At 41.3% G+C, this 19,333-nt stretch overlaps 1 protein-coding gene across 1 annotated transcript in view; it reads left to right on the top strand.

Moving 5' to 3' along the window:
• The first annotated feature begins 5,531 nt into the window (after window positions 1-5,531).
• The window catches only part of rasa3 (RAS p21 protein activator 3), a 41,691-nt gene continuing 27,889 nt past the window's right edge, over window positions 5,532-19,333 (top strand). The window contains exon 1 of the mRNA XM_071488956.1: window positions 5,532-5,765. Coding sequence (XP_071345057.1) covers window positions 5,711-5,765 — 55 coding nt within the window. The 5' untranslated portion in view covers window positions 5,532-5,710. The remainder of the gene's footprint in view (window positions 5,766-19,333) is intronic.

Below are 19,333 nucleotides of genomic sequence, written 5' to 3'. Positions count from 1 at the left end.
GTATATGTCATGAGATTTTTTTTTTTTTTTCTGAAAACCCTGAACTTACAGTGCAGGAAGAAGCATTCAAGGCTTGTGTCCCAAACAACTGAAGGTACAGCAGAAACCCACTTTCACTCACACTCACAAACCTGAGTAGAGTGTGTTACAGCAGAATTTTGTTTCTATTTCAGCCAATTTCATGTTGTTTCATCTTTATTTCCTGGAGATTGGAAGATTTCACACAAATGAACTTTTGAAAAACATCATGTAAGGTTCAGACCTGTCACAGCTCAGCTCTATTTCCAACAGCTTTCTGCTTTATGAGCCATGTTTTCCTCTTTTTTTTTGTCATTTGGTGCCACTGGTCAGCAGAGGAGTTGGAACTTTTAGGCTTAAAATAAATCACTCTTTATTTTTTGGGAAACTGTTTTACTTGCATTAGAGAGCATAATTAAGACTGGCATAAAACTACAGACCAGTCTAAAATATTTTTGTCAAACCGACACAGGGGATGCTACTCCCCTCTTGAAAGACTTGTAGTAACATGGGATCGCTGCATGATAAATGCACAGTAGATGGTGCTATAGTACAGATAGTAGTGTGATTGCTGCAGTCACACTTTGTGCTCTTTGCCTAAACTGAAGTTATTCTCAGTGAAGTTTGGCTGTGGGGCTGTTACAATTCAAAATGAGTGGATTTTGTGCATGAGCTAGGGGAATCTAATGAGCACTGATTTCAAAGGGGTTACATATCAAACAGTTCATCAACACAGGTTTTCATGCAAACAGCCATCCTTTGAGGAATCACTCCTAGTTCACTTCATTCTTTCTATTACTATATACACGTCACATCACCTCTTACCTCAGATTGTAACTGAAACTAAAAATAGAATAAATAGCGTTTTTGTCACAGTCAGAGACTGTAAAACAAAGGTGGTGTTTGGATAAATGTTTGCATCACTAGTTTAACTGAAAGTAAGAAGAAAGGACTATCAGCATGTGTTGTTTATTTGTTTTCTGCAACCACACTTTCAGCCCACAGCATGGTTTCTGTTTTTGTGTTTTTTTCTACAGATTCAATTCTGAGAACTGAGGAGGGTGGAAACAATCAAATCAAAAACAACAAAATTGGATCAACATGGAGGTTCTGCTTATGCGAGTTGGATACATTAATAACTGTGCACTCAGAGACTTTCAATTAAGGTTGTATGTTGTTGTATGCTTTCTATGGACCAATTCACATACACTCTTTTCAGATTTGATTCATGCTCTATTCATAGTCATTTTATTTATCTTTTCCATAATACCAGGATTAACTTTGCACATGTCAATCGCCATCTGTTCAACTCAATATTCTGTTTCTCCCCTCACGTATAACATATCCATACACATTTGTACACGGTATGGCACGGTGTGTGCTTGTACTTAAAAAAAAAAAAAAAAGCAAAAAAAAAAAAGCACAATCCACCCACAGAAGGGAGGGTTAGTTGTAAGTGTACAGTTATTTTTAAGTGTGCCAACGCCCTGCTCTGGTGGCTTGTGCGTAATAAAACAACAGTGAGCATCCTTTCACTAATCCGCTTAGAATCAGCATCTGTCTTCTCTTCCTCTTTCTCTCAGTGGCATTGTCACTCAGACACATACAAACATGTGCACAGATATTGTTTGATGCCATGCTTATAGGACATGTGGCTCTATAGCTTTATTTTTTTTTTTCAGTTTTGTTTTATTTTGCTTGAGATAAGAGGGGCTTCTCTGTTTCTCTGTTTTAAACCATTAACTAACACGTACATGTGCACAGGCTTGTGGTTTACCACAGGGCGTAGTCGCTTTAGCTAAACTGAAATACATGCATGTCATGAACATCTTTAAAGCTTTATTTCCCTATGTGATGTCGCGCATAGAGCTAGGAAAAACTTTACTCTCACCCTGCTGTTTCTGCCTGCAGATATGATACTACTTTGGTTGGTATGTCATGATAGTGGCAACCCTTGACTCTTGACAATGTAGTCTTATATCTTATGTTATGGCAGTTTGACTGGCTGCACATTTGCGCATGCAAAGTTGTATTCAAGAGGAGACTTCTCGATTTACCTGCTGGGCAGAGTCAACTTGAAATGAAGTTGAAGCCCAACTCTCTCACCCATCTTGCTACAAGCTGCACAAACATGTGCCTGACAGGATGTGGCCAACACAAGGGACCTACATTATTACTGTTTCCCCACAAGTTATCAACAAGTTTTTCCTCAAAATAAATTTGTCTTGAGAGGTTTTTATACAACATGGGCAATGCCATGGTTATTATCTAGGAAAATAGCCACAGAGTTTTAGAGGAGATAGTCAAACGCACACAAACCGCGTTGTTAACTGCTCCACTGATATGCATGCACAGGCACAATGTGCACATTCAGTCAGAGGTGGGAAAAGTACTTTACGTAAGTTAAAGTCAAACACAAGGAAAACTCATTCATAATACTGTAATTATTGATGCATCAATGTGCAAGCGTCATTTTAATGTTGCAGCTGATAAAGATTGGGATAATTTTTAATGACTTTAGGTAGTGTGGGGTAGTTTATTCTATAATAATAATGCATCTTATAATGTACTTGTTAATTATGTCTTGTATGAAAGATCTGCACTGATGGAAGAAGTGTTCAGTTCTTTTTACTTAACTAAAAGTACCAATACATCCATTCATCCATCCATCCATCAATTAGCTAATTTTATCTCTATAGGCCTTGAACAGTTACTTAAATGACAGAAAATGTCTCTTTGCTGAAACTACTAACATCTTATAGACATCTGAAACCTTTGACAAGAGCCCCCCACTGGACACTGCTTTTTGTGAGTGGGCACAAGCCAAAAATGTTGTGTAAAACTGGACTGAATTAAAGTATAAGTACCTAAACTGTACTTCAGTACAGTACTTAAGTAATTGTCATTACTCTCCACCACAATGTACTGGAGTAGTACCACAAGTAGCTAAAAGAGAAATACTCAAGTAGACTCTAAGTTTCAAAATTGTATTTAAGTGCAGTACTTAGTTACTTCCTATTACTGCAATCAGTTAGCTGTAGCGCATGGCAGGGTTGTTGCTATATGGAGACTTTGAATTCTTCCTGAGGTGAGTCTGACAGGGTAACGAGAGCGATGAGACATGTAGCCTAATTAGATTTAGAGCTGTTCTAAAGGAGTCACAGCTAATCCCAACATGTTGGCCGGCAGCAGAAGCACTGCAACTAACTGTCATTGCTGGTAGAGACACAGTCCGACTGTTCTTTAAGTCCCACATCTCGGCTGGGTTGGGCTTGGCCAGCTGGGTTTGTAGAGTGTTCCAGACCAGAGTCAGGCTATTTTGAGGAATGTGGTCATAGTGATCTCAGAGGCATGGCCCAATAGGCTCAAGTGTGGGCTGATGATGACCCTGCACCTTTCACCTGAATGGATCTTAAGTCCTGTCCAGACATCCCTCCCACCAGGCAAGCCAGCACCTTGTCCATTCTTCCATCTGTTAAATTTGGCCAAAGATCAGTGTCAACAGGAAAACAGGGACCACTTATTCTTTCCAGGCTGTTGCTGTCTTGTCGTCTGATTGCCTTTAAGGACATTCAATTAGAGGTTTTGTTCCCATTAACTCCTTTTTTTGTCTGTCACAAGATAGTTTGGTGGTGTTTCATATAAATTAATTTAATTTGTAATTATATCTGTGGATCTCTGAGCGACACAGACTTGATTCTTTTTAAGTTACCAACAAACACTTGATAGTGGCAGGTTGATGTTTACATTTAAGCAGTGAGGGACTTTGTTTTTTCTAAATGCATTTAGACTTTTCTGTCACTATACTGCAAAAAAAAAAAAAAAAAAAAAAAATCCACAGACCTACCCCAAATTTACATTTCACTGCATAAACATGGTGGTCAATTCACTTTGGGCTCCAGAGGCCAAAGAGGTCTGTTTTGAAAATGTCTTTGTGCGGCACTTGTGTGACATATTTTAAAGCATATATACACCTTGTAAACAACAGATCATGGGAATAGCAATAGATCATTTGCTCCACATAAATAACATTTAAAGGCTGTTTTTTGTTGCTTCTTGTATCTGCAGTCTACTTGATGTAGCTTGATGAAACAATCAGGGGAGATCCAGTGGAGTCCGGCCCAAGCTGCTGCATGTGGGGCCCGTGTAGGGGGAGTAACACTCACACTCACTGAACAGCCACAGATGATGCATTGTCAATTCTCAGAGAGGGTGGGGTGCTCAAATAAATGCTCATGTACAGGAGTATGGTGACCTAGCTTTGCCAGCGCTTACACTACACCGTTTTTTTTTTTTTTTTTTAAATCATTCAACATTATGAGCCAGTTCTTGTCAATTCAGAGTCTAGCCGGTCAAAATATGTAGGGCGATTAATGCCGGAGAGAGGGCAGGGACTTTGTAGCCCTTGTATAATGGGTGATTAATGCCAAACATAAGCAGGATGAGAAGATTCAGTGTCATCCACTGCACCATTGCTGCTATTTTTAAGGGGATTTGGTGTATTTCACCGATGGTTGATATATGTGACAGGCATGAACAGATACAGAAACATTATTTCACCTTTAAAACGGCTCTGGATGATCAATATTAACATTATCATGCTTCGTTCTAATCTGAAAACAAAGAAAATAGGTGATTTTTTTAACATCAGAATACAGTTGAACAATGACAAAGCTGAGTAGTTTGTGGTATTTTTAGTGTTTTTCATTTGCACAGCAATAACTCATGGGAAATGTGAAGATCTTGTCCATCTTCTTGACAACATTATGTCCAGATAATGCTTGTTGTGTTGCCAGTTTCACCAGTGTTGTTCTTGGTTGATTAAAATTGATCTGGGTAAAAGGATGTTGTTGTCTATGTTCGATTGACAGCAGCTGACAAGCTGCTGGAGTACTGCGTTCACTGCAAATAAACCATTTGGCTGTATCTTCAAATCACAAGCAGACAGCGTGTTGTTCGTACTGATTTTGAATAAGGACCGCACCAGCATCGACTCACACCGGAGTGACACGTACAGGTATGTTTACACGCTATTTAATGTGCTGCAGCTGTGCAGTTGAATGTTTGTAAGTTAGACCTTGGCACCTAAGCCAATTTGTATTGTGTGTTGTATTGTTGTTGGCTCAAAATAAAGTCTCCGTCTACATATATGGCAACCAAACCAGTATTCAATGGAATTAATGCAAAACCAGGGGGTGCCATCATGAAACCAAAATATATAAAACTTATATTTCTCCTTTAAGGTTTCTGGAGAATGCTACACAAAAAAAAGTGCAATTATTATTATGCTTGTAATTAGGATTATTATAAATTTAGATTGAGTTAATGCCTGGTTTAGAGAGTGGGCGGGACTTGAGCTGTTGGGTTTCCCTCAATGGCACCACTGTCTTTCCTTCTTTGCTGCCCGGCACTGATCACTCTCCATACCCACGAGTGGGCGGTGTTGTGCACAGCCACTCCTCCACTGGCTGCTGCTGCTGCTGCTGCTGCTGCTGCGGGACTGAAGCCGAGGCTGCTCGCTTGTTCTCAACCAGTCAGCGGCGGCGTTGGTCGGGCCGGAGTGTGATCGCTGTCCGGAGCGCATAGATGTGCAAAACCCCTGGAATATCCGTGCGCTGGAGAGGCCAGAACCGACCACCGTGGAGGACTGTCTTCATTTAGTCGTCAAAAGGGAAAGAGCCACGGTGAAAGCATGGCGGTAGAAGAGGAAGGTCTCCGGGTTTTTCAGAGCGTTAAAATAAAAATAGGTAAGAGGAAAAAAATCCCTACCCCCAGTCTGAGCGCCTCAATGGATGGCTCCATATTAACGGGCCAGGCAGGCAGGCAGGCAGTGAGGGCTGGAGACTGGAGGGACCCCGATCTGTCTTGTTCTGCCTGTTGTTGTAATTCAAATCACACGCTTGCCTCTGAGGCACTGACTGTAAAACCGCAAACTGTACAACTGAGAATCGCAGAGATTTTACAGCCTTGTGGGAAATTGTGGGAATTCGGCAGCTGGCATTAAGATCCAAATCATGCGCCTTCAGACTTGCATCGATTTGTACACGCTGGCCGATATGTAGCAGACTGTGCGACATATAGACTCCACAGCTGCAAATATCCAGATGTCTTTTCCGGACACTTGAGATCAAATAAACCTTTATTACACCTTAGCGGCAGCCACCCATTCATGTTACTGCACCCCCTTCTCTCTCGGTCCTCCCCCCTCCAAACAGCTTTATGCTCGACTGTCTAGCTATTGATTGTTAGCCTAGATCTCTATATTTAGATATCTTGAGGTCTCCAGTGGGTACCCCTGGTTAGTAGAAGGCATGTGGTGCATGCGTTTCTTGTGAATGGAGCCATGAGGAGGCTGAGCACAGTGTAGGCTTTGGCTTTGGTTCTTTTTCAGGGCAGCTCAGAAACTATTATGCCTGTACAAGAAATGAATTTCCCTGATCATAAGTAGTAATGTTGTAATTAACTGTACATTACTTTACATAGGTAAAGGTAATAATGATTATAGTCAATGTTTAAAGAAAAATATGGTCACCATGAGCTTACAACAAATGATTATCGATTAATCTGAAGGTTTTTTTCTTGATTGATTGATTTAGTGAACAAACTGTCAGAAAAAAAGTGAGACAAAGATTTTGTAGCGATACAAAACCAAGAAAAGCTGCAAATCTTCACATCTGAGGAGCTGGAATCAGAGTTTGCTTGGAAACATATTTAATCGCAGTTGTGGTTGATTCATTTTCTGCCGTACGGTTAATCGACTGTTCAGCGAACTGTTTGTCGGTTTTCTAAATATCCAAACACTCAAAGCAAACAATGATTTCCTCCGTGAGCTCTAACTGTTATCTTGGGTCATTATGGGACATTTGGGACTGTCTCCTTTCTTTTTCACTGACATCTGGCACCCATTTCATCCTGGCTGTGCTGTCCGGCTTGTTTTGACTCAAAACATGCGACAGAAGGGAAGAGCAGAGGGAAAAAAAAATGACAACAAACACACGTACAAGCTTTGAGGCTGTGTGGTGATGCCAGCCAGCATTTGAAAGAAACACTCTGGTAGCTGTTGTTTTTTTTTGTTTGTTTGTTTTTTACTTTCGACTGAGCTGATATACACAGTCAGACTGTATTTTTAAGCCCCTTACCTGCTGGTAAAATTGGCCTCAGAGTCCCTGAAAAACAGCTGGAGCGAGACCCACCCTGAGTTGAGTTAATTAAATAGTCCAGCCTCAGTGAGATAATATGCTCAGACCTGTAACTCCAGGGAGAGTTGTAATATTTAAATCACAATGGCCTCATTAGTTTGCTGCACTTTCTGAATGGATGTTCAGTCATCCAGCAGCATTGAGTTCCTGTGAATGAAAACTGAAAGACTGGAGGACCTCTTTTCTGTCGCAAACGTCTTTCCTAGAAATAAACCTGCCTAAAATACAGTGGTAGAGAAAGTACTCAGATCCTTTACTGAGTAAAGGTACAAGTACCTTATTGTGCAGTAAAATACACTGTCAGAAAGAATGGCCCTGAGTGTTATATATTATTACATTATGTCTTTCTGAAATAGTACAAATCCATTAATATCTAAGTACCATTTCAGTGTTTCATTTGGTCGAATAGTGGATCATCAGAAAAAATTGTTATCTATTTTGATAATCGAACAACAAATAGCTGTTCTCAGCCTCTCAAAGAGGAAGCTTTTTAGCTTTCCTTTGTTTTCTATTAGTGTAATTTGATATTTATGGATTTTGAACTGTTGGTTGGACAAAACAAGACACCTGAAGATGTGACCAGAAACTGGTATGGACATTTTTCAAAGATGAATCGATGAATCTAGTAACAGAGAAACAGTGGATTTATTTTTTATTTATTTTTGCTCTGAAGTGTAGTGGAGTAGAAGCACCAATCAAGAGGAAATACTCTAAGTCAAGTCAGTTGACAGCCGAGTTTACACTGCGTAGTTACCTAGCAGCACTCGTACTCACTGTTAGCCTGATCCCCATGGCGCTGTGCTCCCAGTAATGTCTATGTAACCCTTGCATCACATTGTTTTCATCAAAGTCTTGTCCTTTGGCATGAGGCTGCGGTCGGCTGATGACTCAGACCTGAAAATCTGCCACATATTTCTCGCAGAGAAAGAGAGAGAGAGAAGTTATTACTGTTATGCTCCGCCAGATGATGACTCCTCTCGGTTTCCTGGAGGAACACATGAATTTCGGAAACCAAACGGGGCTACTGGGCCCAAGTCCGTACTGTCTGGGGAACACAGGAAACAGGAAACTACCCCCAATTCACTTCCTGATTGGCTGGAATAGACTACAAAAGAATAGTGTTTTTTCCTGCATGGCAACAAGCTAATACAAAGCAGATGTAGGGAGACACAGAGTGAGGGACAGAGGTGGCGTCTCACATACAGAAGCAGCCTGTGCTTCATCTGTCAGCGCTCAGAGGGACGGGACTTCTCAGTGGCACAGCTGGAGTCGGGACTTTGCACTAATTAACGGGAACATATGTGCATTCGACTTCTCTGTCACTGCTAGAAACATAGTTTGATCTGGATAGATCAGTGTTCTGGTGAGCACATCAGAATATTTACTGTACACTCCCTCGAAGAAATACATAAAAATGAATTACTTAAACATCTTAAAACCCACTACCAGTAAATCAGTGATTGCAAGCTCACTCTGTGCAGCCAGACTCTGCTCAAACTTGAAGCTGTCTGACCAGCAGCAGCACTACGGAGCAAGTTTTTCATAAGTGGGCGCCTGTTTTGTTTATATCACGCATGCACGACAATGCACATGCACATAAATATACATGCAAATAGCACGTCAGCATGTCACATTATTTTGCATGTCACACTATTCTGCTGATGTGGTGCCCCAACAAACATAACAATGCAGCCACAAAGGCAGTGAAGAAGTACCTCAAACAATACCTCAAACTAGAGAACATGGATGGAAACCGTACACGATTCTTAAAAAAATCATTTAAAAAAAATGTAGCTAATGTAAGTTTTAGTAAAGATACTACAGTTTACAATGCAATACAATGTGTATAAAATGATCCACAAGACATCTGCAATATTTCAATTTGATGGAACGGTGCAGCTATATATATCTTATAGATTAAATTAAGAGCAAAGTTAGCATATAAATAATGTAGCATTATTAACATTCATTTGGAGCTGTGTGTCGGGCCACCTGATGAATGTAAGTCCACTCTTCGCTCTCTTTTCACGTTGTTTTGGCATCCATGTTTCTTTTTTCCTCTGGGTCCACCAGCTGGTCATTACAGTGGGTTATTAAAAATCTTTCCGCTGCAAACAGCTAACATGATGCGGATGAGAGCAATGAGAATGAACCAAAACAGTAAAGATGTCAGCCATGAAACCAAAACAGTTTAGCTTAAAGCCGCTAAAAGGCTCTAAAGAGCTGAGGGCTGCAGAGCTGGGTGATAATTATCTGTGGGTTTATCACTATCAGTGACTCATTTGAGATTACTCACAGTCATTTTGATCTGTTGTTAATATAGAAATATTATATTACAGCAGCTTTAAAGCTACTTATGGGAACATAAAGGGGCAACTTTGAGAGGTTAAAGGAAGTGTATTTTAGATTTTAAATGACATACCTGCTATATCTGTGGAAAAATGAAATTAAAAATTGCTATTGTTGCTGCTTTTGCAAACAATGAGACTTTGCTGTAACAGTATTGTTGTATATTTACAATTTGTTGTTTAATCCCAAGTGAAAGGCTTAGCTCCTTCCAGAGTTTGCTCTGTACCGGGTGATTTGGCCAAGGATAAGTTATTGGATTGGCCTGAGAGCAGATCCCCACTAAACATGTCTGGCATCAGTTCTCCTCATAAGCTACTTGATCTGCATTGCTGAGGCTTTACAGTGTTGGCGCGGCACCATGCTGTAACAATACAAGTGTAATAGTGGACATAGTAGAAATAGTGTTCGACACTGAGTGGGCCGCAGTGAAAGAAACTCTCGATTACATATTGTGTAGAGGAGGTAAAGTGTTGGGGGTCCAGGAAACAAGAGTGGGCGGCTGAATTCAGGATTCATGGATGACTCAAGCGGGGGTGAGCCTATGAGGGAAAAGTTAGTTTGTAGTGACAGAGCCCCCCCCCCCTTCCTTTGACAGCTGGCCAACAGAGGTTCCTAAACTTCCTCCTGTCCAGACTGAATAGGAGACATGGAGTGACGGGTAGAGGGACGGGAGGAATGTTTTAGAAACGCTTCATCTGTGTGGAGGACTCCTGCTCTTATTTAGGTGAAGGGTTCAGGTTCCATTTTGTTTGTTAAGAAGAATAACAAGCTTGATATGAGACTATGATTACATGAGTAATTTGTGTGTTAGTGGGGGAAGTAGTTTGCATACCGCTCCTAATGTGTACACACATGTATATATATATATATATATATATATATATATATATATATATATATGTATATATATATATATGTATATGTGGTGTTGAGCTCTGATTACATTACTAAGAAAACAAGTTAGGGCAAGCTGTGTGTCTTGTATTACACACTACATCTGTTTTATTGTCCTCCAACTGCATGTGTCACGTGACTATTTTGATCCAATCCATGATCAAGATGGATAATAACCCTGAGATTACAGACAACCTGGGCACATTCAAGTCAACAGTACAAAAAAACAAAAAAAACAAGGTATGAACAAAACCGTGCATTTGGCAAATCGTTCCACTCCTAATCTACTGTATATACGTACATACGTCCTAGAAGGCCAGCTCTCTGGGAAGTAGTTTGCTGTAAACATGTGTGTTGACTGTTTAGACGCAGAGCCTGTTTCGGTCCATGCAGCTTTAGGCTGGTGGAATAATCCGGGTTGGGTACAGTATCTCTTCCTGCACTCAGCAATGTGCCCTCCATGAGAACACAGTACTAGGAATAGTGGGGAAGTATCGCCGTAGGCCCAGCATGCAGGGTCAGCAGGGGTAAATAAAGGGCTGGAGAGCTCACCCAGAGTGCCGCTCCTTCAGGACGTCCTTCAGATGCCCTGTGGGAGAAGTCGACTTGATCCCTCCCTGGGATGACCTCTACCCGCTGACAATGACATTAGTATGAAAACATGCCCCATGCTGAACAGTAGAGAGAGAAATTCAACTGTCAAGAAGAGTAAGAAGCAGTTTAGATCACTTTTGTGTTGTTAAAAAAAGGGATTTGACCTCGACAGAAACTTCATTTCTGCAGCAAATGGCTCCACACATGCTGAGTAAATCAGGTTTTGCAACGGTGTTACTCTCCTCTGGCAACACCAGCAATGTCAGCTTGCCACATTACAGGGACTTACACTCAACTTGCTCTCCCTTTCCTGTGCTTGCAAAAGATATCATATCTTCTCACCGCTCTGTATGCCAAGCCTGTCTGTGAGTGAGTGTGTGTGCGTAGCAGAGAAAAAATGGGGAGAATTGAACTTATTTTCAAATCTTTAATTGGTTTTTCTAGATATCAGAAAATAAACAGAGCATTCTGAGAATTATGTAAATTGATATGAAGGCTGGAGGGAGAGTTGGGGTTAAACTGACCAGGACGTTCAGGCCATAGAAAGCTGTGAAACCAGCTCTGTCGGTTCAGCCTCTTCTTGTACTTCTAACTACACTCCAAAGTGATACCACTGTGGTTTGAAAGATCACACTTACGTCCTGAATCAATATATCAGGTTTTTGACCCTGATTTCAAAGTTGATAAAGCTGCTATGCAGCGTAACTTCACTGCATATGCCTGTATGTTTGTGGTTGTGTATTTTAGTTTTACTCAAGTTTTCCACTGAGACTAACGAATCTGTGTGAACATTAGCTCCAGGCCGCACTAGACAGAGAGTGAGTTTGATCAGTAACTGAACACTGGTTTATCACAGAGACTGTGGTGTGCAGCACAGCCAGCATTTAACTGTGAACTCCCTTTTTTTTCCACACTGTTCCTCCTCATGCTGCTGCAGCAAATGTTGTGGTTGTGTGGAAACTTAATCAGCTCAGCTGGTTTCAGTGTGGGGTTATTATTCTTGGTGAACAATTTGGGACATGCAGAACTGCATTTAAACGTGTTAGTTTGGTACAGTCAGCAGTGAATACTGCTGCTGTGACCAGCGAATAAACCAAACCAGCTGTTAAACCAGAGAAATCTGGTTTAACAGCTGGTATTGACACTGACAGGAAATGTGTAGATTATTCATTCCCAACGTGTTTCCCTTCATCTGAGCAGTGTCCTTTGTTTTGTGTTTGATAATATTCATGTTGCGATTATTTTGATATTGCGATTGCAATTTCAGTTGGAATGACTGTTTTTGCATTTGATTTTTTGAAAAAAAAAAAAAATTAAATGATGATGATTTAATTTTTGTTGGAGCTTGTACCAAATAAGCATGTTTTCTTATGTATGGAGAATATGATTCGTAGGCGCTTATGTTGTTCAAAAATTGAAGCTAGTGTGATTTGGGTATTGCACTTGGCCACATTGTGATTTCGATTATATTTCGATTAATTGTGCAGCCCTATTACAAATTGTAGTTCAGGTCCTACACTTTCAAGATACTAAGTATGTCAGGCTAAATCCAAATTTAGAGACCTGTTTCTAAATGATGCACACAGCTTTATTGTGTTATTTCTATATAGAAATATAATGTCCTGGGCTTGATTGTGTGGCTCAGTATCAGATATAAATTCATTGAACTATTAACAGATTCAGTGTATGCAGTGTGTGTGATGTATGTCATGTCAAACAGAGTGGGGCTGTTTTTATCTGACCTTAAAGCCTCTTACAGTGATTCTCCACCCAAACTCTGTCTGGTTAATCAAACACTGAGCCCATGTAAGCTTGAATGGCAACAGTAAAAGGTTGAGTTGTATCCTCTACCAGGTCACACCGTTGCTCTGCCTGAAGCGATGTCTTTAGCTGTTTTTAGCAAAACTGTGATTATTAGTAACATGACTAGATAACATAAGTAAGATTATGCTGCAGTAGTAATTTGCTGCTTTAATTTGCTGACTTCTTTGTAGCTGACATGCAAGCGGACCGCATCCACAGCTTTCTTCAAAGAACCGAACCTTTTACAGCCACCATTGAACCACTTGGGTGGGTGAGGGTTTGAAACTGAAAAGTTTCAGGTGGAGTTTGAAATTGAACTGGGACAGCAGGGTGTTAGAGGTTTTCTGTCATTGTGGGGTTTCAAGATGAGCTGTGGTAGGTTCAAAGTGGTGAACATACAGTACCTTTTGGTGATGGGTGTCGCAGTTTTGTCTCCTGGTGTCACAACATAAGGTTGTGGAGGTTTGTGTCGCAGTTCCTGTCTCGGTCTCAGAAAGCCATAGCTATAGCTGTATATCAGCTATATTATCTATTGTCGATCACAATGTGTTCACCTTACAAAGTGAATTACCAGATATGTTTGCTTCCATAGAATTGATTGGCTAATGCAGCGCCTTGAGAGGGCTGTGTTTTTCTCACAGGGCTACTGTCGGTCTGAACGTGGTCCTCATCTGGCTGAGCCAAGTGAATTCCTCATGAAAATAATTTACTTATTTGGCTTGACCAGACTTTTACTTTGTAATTGGACCTATTAGCCCAAAACTGACAATGCATAGAATCATGATAAAGTGTTTTCTGTACATTCTCTGTTTCAGAGCCATGTATCTTTTTTTGTATTTGTCCGTAAGAACAGCTCTTTTCGGACCAGCACAGTGAAATTGCCTCACAGCAAAGAGCTGATTTGGGTCTGGGTGAAAGACATGAGTGTTAATCAGGCTGGTTGAGTCTAATAAAAGACATTAATAAAAGACATTAAAGGAAGTGTTGGATCCAGGACCATAGGACGGACTAAAAGTCAGGATATTACATTGTCTGCTGCACCAATTGTATCCATTGTTGTTTGTCTCTCACAAGTGAAAGTGCATTATTATATCTCAGGAGAAACCCTCTCAGACCTGACCGTGAGATCTGAACACTGTCAATAATCAGGTTATAAGAACTATGTTGTCTGTTGCAATCCTAGTTTCAAAGATGAGGAAATATTTTGTGTGGGATCAAAGCCACTGTTGTGAATATCCACAGAGTAGGCCTGTGTCTGTGTGAGTGTGAGCGGATGTAATGTTTTTATATTTAGTCATTTCCAGATCAACAGTAATGACTTACAGTTTTGTTTCCGTTCTTGATTTGACTGGCAACTTCAAAAGATCAGAAATTGAGCATTAACACTGGGATAATATATCGTGCTTTACAAGTTTCACTCCTTCTTTCCTTTCTCACGGTGTCTCTCTCTGGCTCACACACACACACACACACAAACACACACACACACACACACTCTCACAGGGGTAACTGGGTTGTTCGCTGCTTTTAAACTACATCTTGGATCCAGTCAAAATTCCTTTCTCCTCATCTCATTTCCTGTTGTAGCTTTCTCCAAAGCTAACCGCTCTCCAGTTCTCTATCTGGCTGACGTCTCTCTCGCTCCCTCTCTCTCTCTCTCTCTCTCTCGCTCCCTCTCTCTCCCCCTCTCTCTCTATCCCCCTCTCTCTCTCTCTCTCTCCCTCTCCCTCTCTGTGCAGTCTTCCTCCTCTCTCGCCCTTGATTGAGTACACTGCTTGTATTTCTTCCTTTCCTTAAAGCCTCTGTTTCACAGGCCTGCTACTCAAGCACGTAGCCACTGAGAGCTTTCACGCCTGCGTATCCTCGAATGTGTTCATGTCAGGGACGATTACGAGTGGAGCTGTAACTGCTCACACGAGCGTGGCCGTCTGAATCCAGTCAACAGAGGGGGAAGAGGAACTAAGCTACACATTCACTGCGTCCATTATGTTTTTTTTGAAATCACTTGTGCTTCCTCATTTCTGCCGCTCTCGCCTCCCTTTCTTCGCTTTCCTCCCCAGGAATGAGATGGGGAGTCGACCTTTTTTGATGTGTCGATCTGCTCCCGTTCACTTTCGCCCTCTTTGGGGTGTTCTTGTCATCATTATTTCTCCGCAATTCTGCTCGCCGCCCCCGTGTTTTTTTGCGTGCACACCACACAGCGCTCGCACACACGTGCCAAGAGTGTCTTTGCGCTGTGTTGTTTTGCTCAGATACTAGGGCAAGATATTCTCCAAGGGCAGCCGCAGTGATGCTTGATGAAAAGAGAAGGCTGCTGCTGCTACTGTTGTTTTTTTTTATTTTCTGCTTGTTTTGAATCTTGAGCAGAGAAAAAAAAAAAACACCCCTCTGGAGAAAGTAAAGTAGGGAGAGATGAAAAAAGGGAAGCAACCAGAAATAGAGGAAAGCGAAATCAGGTTAAAGCTAATTTTGAAAAAGAAAACGAAAATGACTACGCAGGACAAACAGTACGTAGATGAAAAGCAAAGAACAGGGCTTCAGACCAAAAGGGAAACAGAAAACATCAGCTCACGAAGAGAATGATAAGCAGGATGAGACAGACACACTATGGTTTTATAATAAAGTCTTTAATCTTAAGTGTTGAATGGCAGCATTACTGGAGAGACCTGTCCTTTTGTAACAAACTCACTCTCCGTTGGACATAAAGAGGCAAATATGCAAAACCAAAACTTGTATGCTCCACCCTCACTGTTGTTGTAAACTTCCATTAAACTGACAAACCAAACTCTCCAGTGGCTGTTTCTTATCAGCTCATCCAGAAATATAATAGAACTGTCCAGCACTTCCTTCTCCCCTAAGCAGGAGGCTGCAAGATGTCTCCCCCTGTTTCTCTAACCGTGCTAACGACTGGACCAATGCTGCTTGAGGGATGTTACTGGTGGGTTTACAGCCTAAAAACTACAGATTGCATATCTTTGATATTACTGATGAACAGTTTGTACAGGGCAGTCTCACTCCCAAGTCATCACACATGGACACTTGTTCAGGACCCCTGTGGCATCACTGTTTTAACACACTGGGTCCCCCTTTAGTGTCATTTTTCAACGTGCAGGGTTGTCCGATAGACTCAGTGCTCAGTGTAGACCCCTAACCCTAACAGCCTGTAGTCTGCTAACATGTATAGGGCAATACCGCATTGTGTTTTTGAAGTCACAGTGAACTTTTTCTGCATTAAACCACACCACAATCTTTCGCTAACCTTAACCAAAGTGCTTTTGTTGCCTAAACCTAAACATAGACAGGACTCTGCATGTGAAGCCTGGTCTCTGGTGCGTCAGGTGTGCACTTTGTACACCCACCATCTAACCCAAAAGTGACACCAAGGGGTTCTGACCAAGCACAGTTCTTAGCTGGCTTGCTAACATTAGCCACATGTATGCGTACATTCAGGGGTCAGCTGGTTTTGTTGACGGTTGGTTTTAAGGTTTTCTTAATGGACCTGGACACACAAAGAAGAACACAGCACTGAGGTGAAAAGCAAGTCTTTAATTGCAAGTTTTGTAGAATGTGGAGGAATTGGGCCGGTGATTGAGGCTGTAGGCAGGCTGGCAGGTAAAGGTGGAGAGAGGGCAAACGCACAGACAGAGTCCACTGAGCAGATCAGGCAAAACAAAAATCCAAACAGGAGAAACGACGAGACTGGACCGAGCGTGGCAGGCGGCAGGGTTGCAGGGATGTGACCTGAAGCACAGGAAACAACAGGCTCCAAAAAACACAGAGCGAAAAAAAAGCTTCTAAAGTCAGAGCTCGGCTGTAGTGTTAATAGAATGTGACCGAATGATCTGGCGAAGAATGGTCAGTTGAACCGGTCCTTTCATACCGCAGCTGGATGAAGAGCTGATTGCATGATGGGGAGCAGGTGAGTAGGGAGACTGGTGGGAGCAGGATCCAGGAAGCCGCGCCCAGCTGAACGCAAACACACACACACACACACACACACACACACACACACACACACACACACACACACACACAAAACACAGAGAACAAACTGGGGACAAACAAACACACAAGGGAGGGAAAGAAAAACACCACAAAGTCTTAATCTAACAATTGGAGGGTTTGTGAACTGACTTCTGGAGAGCTGTCTGCAGTCACCAAGTCAAAGCTAGCTACTGGATGCTCAGGAAATCCCTCCAAACTGTTCGGTTGTTGACTCTATTAGTAAAGTAATGTAATTCATTTTTCAATGAGTAATGTAATTAGTTAGTGTGTAATTATTAATTGATTACAGTTTTCAAGTAACTTGCCCAAGACTGCTCAGACATGGATTGTGTTTAAAGATACTCAAACATCTAGAAAAATACATTATTAACGACACCAGCCACGACACGTTACTGTACTGAATATGTGTAAATTACGTCAAGCTCTTACATATGGCACATTTAAAGCTCACACCTGACTAGTGTATTAGTTGGTCTGTAATTCTCTGCACTGCACATCAAGCAAAGAAAGAAAGGAAATTGAATACAACTAGGTGTTCATTATGATGGATTATCTACAGTATCTCTGACAAGTTTCAAGTCTCTGCAAGTTGATTTTCATGCCATATAAGCATGAATTGAGACCTCTGGCTGCTAGAAAAATGCAGAAAATGTCCTCATTAATCTAAGACGGTTTGGAGAGAAAAATGCACTATTTTGAGTAAAACGTACTCACTTTATATAAATTATATTGTGGTCATATCCATTTTTGTAGATGTTTTCCTCTCTCCAGTCGCTCTTATTTTGGCACAGAGATTTGTTTTTACGTTGCAAGATGAGTCATTGAACACACACAGATAACACACAGAGCTGAGAAAGCCGTGGTAATCCCACAATGTTTTGGTTACTAGGATGACCTGGATGGTGCAATCCAATCAAGGGACCTCACAGGTCATGAATGAGAGCGCGAGGAAAAACAGAGATTGGATGGGATTCAGGAGTGCTGGGTGAATGAGGAGGATTAGAGGAGGGAGATAAAATAAATGTTGGAGAATAAATGAGAGAGAAACAGAGACAGGAGGGAGCTCTAATAAGAGTGGGAAGTAAAGGGATGAAGGAAGTGATAAGACAGTCTTGCGTCATCGCTCTGCTCTCACACATAAACACAGACACAGTCTGTAAAAACTTAATTGAAGCACTGGCGTGTGCCCCATGTTTTACAGCTCAGGTGTAGATATGATTTGTGAATGAATGTTGGTATTGTGAATAGTTGTGTAATGATCCAGATAGTGTATGAATCAGCCTCCAGAGAAGCAGTCATAACACTGTGTTGTATTACAAACCCCACAGAGGGCAGTTAATCACCTCTGTTTGTCTCAGCTTGGTTTTATATTTGTCCTCTGTGTAGCATTATGGACTACAGGTAGAGACACCAGGTAGCTCCTCTTTATTAACTGGCCTTTTGTCACTGCAGCTTGAAATCATGGGTTTATTGTATAGCGCATTGTGTAGAGGAGCAAAGCGAGCTTAAAAGATAAGTGGTATTTTTTTAACTTCTTTTTTGTCAACAAGTCCTATTAAAAGACCCAAACCATCCATGTTTTAAGATGCCAGTACGCTTTATCAGAAGTACTTGTTGGAAGATTGAGAAGCTTTGGAACCCCCCTCCCCACATACCTTTGTGACGGCATTTGGGGAGGGGGGGGGGGTGTTGCTGTGTCCGTGACCTTTTCTGTTACTTTCTGAAACCGACAATCCAACAGTCACACCCACTTCACACCATGATTGGCCATTTGTGTGGAGATGAGAAAACACACAGGGTTTAAATGTCTTTCTCAAGCCCTCTTTTTGTCATTCTTGGCACAGCTACTGTATTTCTGTCACTTTTCATGTGAACAGCCGAGTGCAACATTATTAATGCTTCCAGGGGGAACCGTTATCTCCATATTTAAATGATTATCGCGTCTCTCCCCTCTGTGTAACAGCTAGCTTTTAACTCCACCTTTGACTGTGGCTGTTTGGATCAACCATAAACACTTCCAAATAGACTGGACAACATATGAACTATTTCTGATCGAGCATAACCCGATCTGTACTCTGTGTCTTAATACTTTCTCACCTCCCTACCCTTATCGAAGCCTATTGGTTCCTACTAAAAATGTAAATCTTAAAAAATTCCATGCATTTTTATAAGCAGCTAAGTAATTTCTTAAAACAGCTGGGAAATGGAGTTTTAGCAAATATACCTCCAGCAGTAGTAAATAGTGCATTTGTAAGGGACTATTTTCAGCTGCGGATTAATACACATTTAGGGCACCAGTGAGTATTGGTGTATGTTCGATTTACTCAAAATAAACTACTAAAATAAACACCCATATTTATTTCTCTGCACTATACCGAAGCTCTATGGTACAGAGAAATAAACTATACCAGGCTTTGGCTACAAAGAAAACAACTGATAGCAACTTTTTGCTCTTTTCATGGTATTTGTTG

This window comes from Trachinotus anak, unplaced genomic scaffold (genome assembly GCF_046630095.1).
Source record: "Trachinotus anak isolate AG129_WGS33_773 ecotype Australia unplaced genomic scaffold, CSIRO_AGI_Tana_v1 ptg000011l, whole genome shotgun sequence".
NCBI lineage: Eukaryota > Metazoa > Chordata > Actinopteri > Carangiformes > Carangidae > Trachinotus > Trachinotus anak.
Note: the sequence above shows the minus strand (reverse complement) of the source record. Positions and strands in the feature narration are given on the sequence as shown.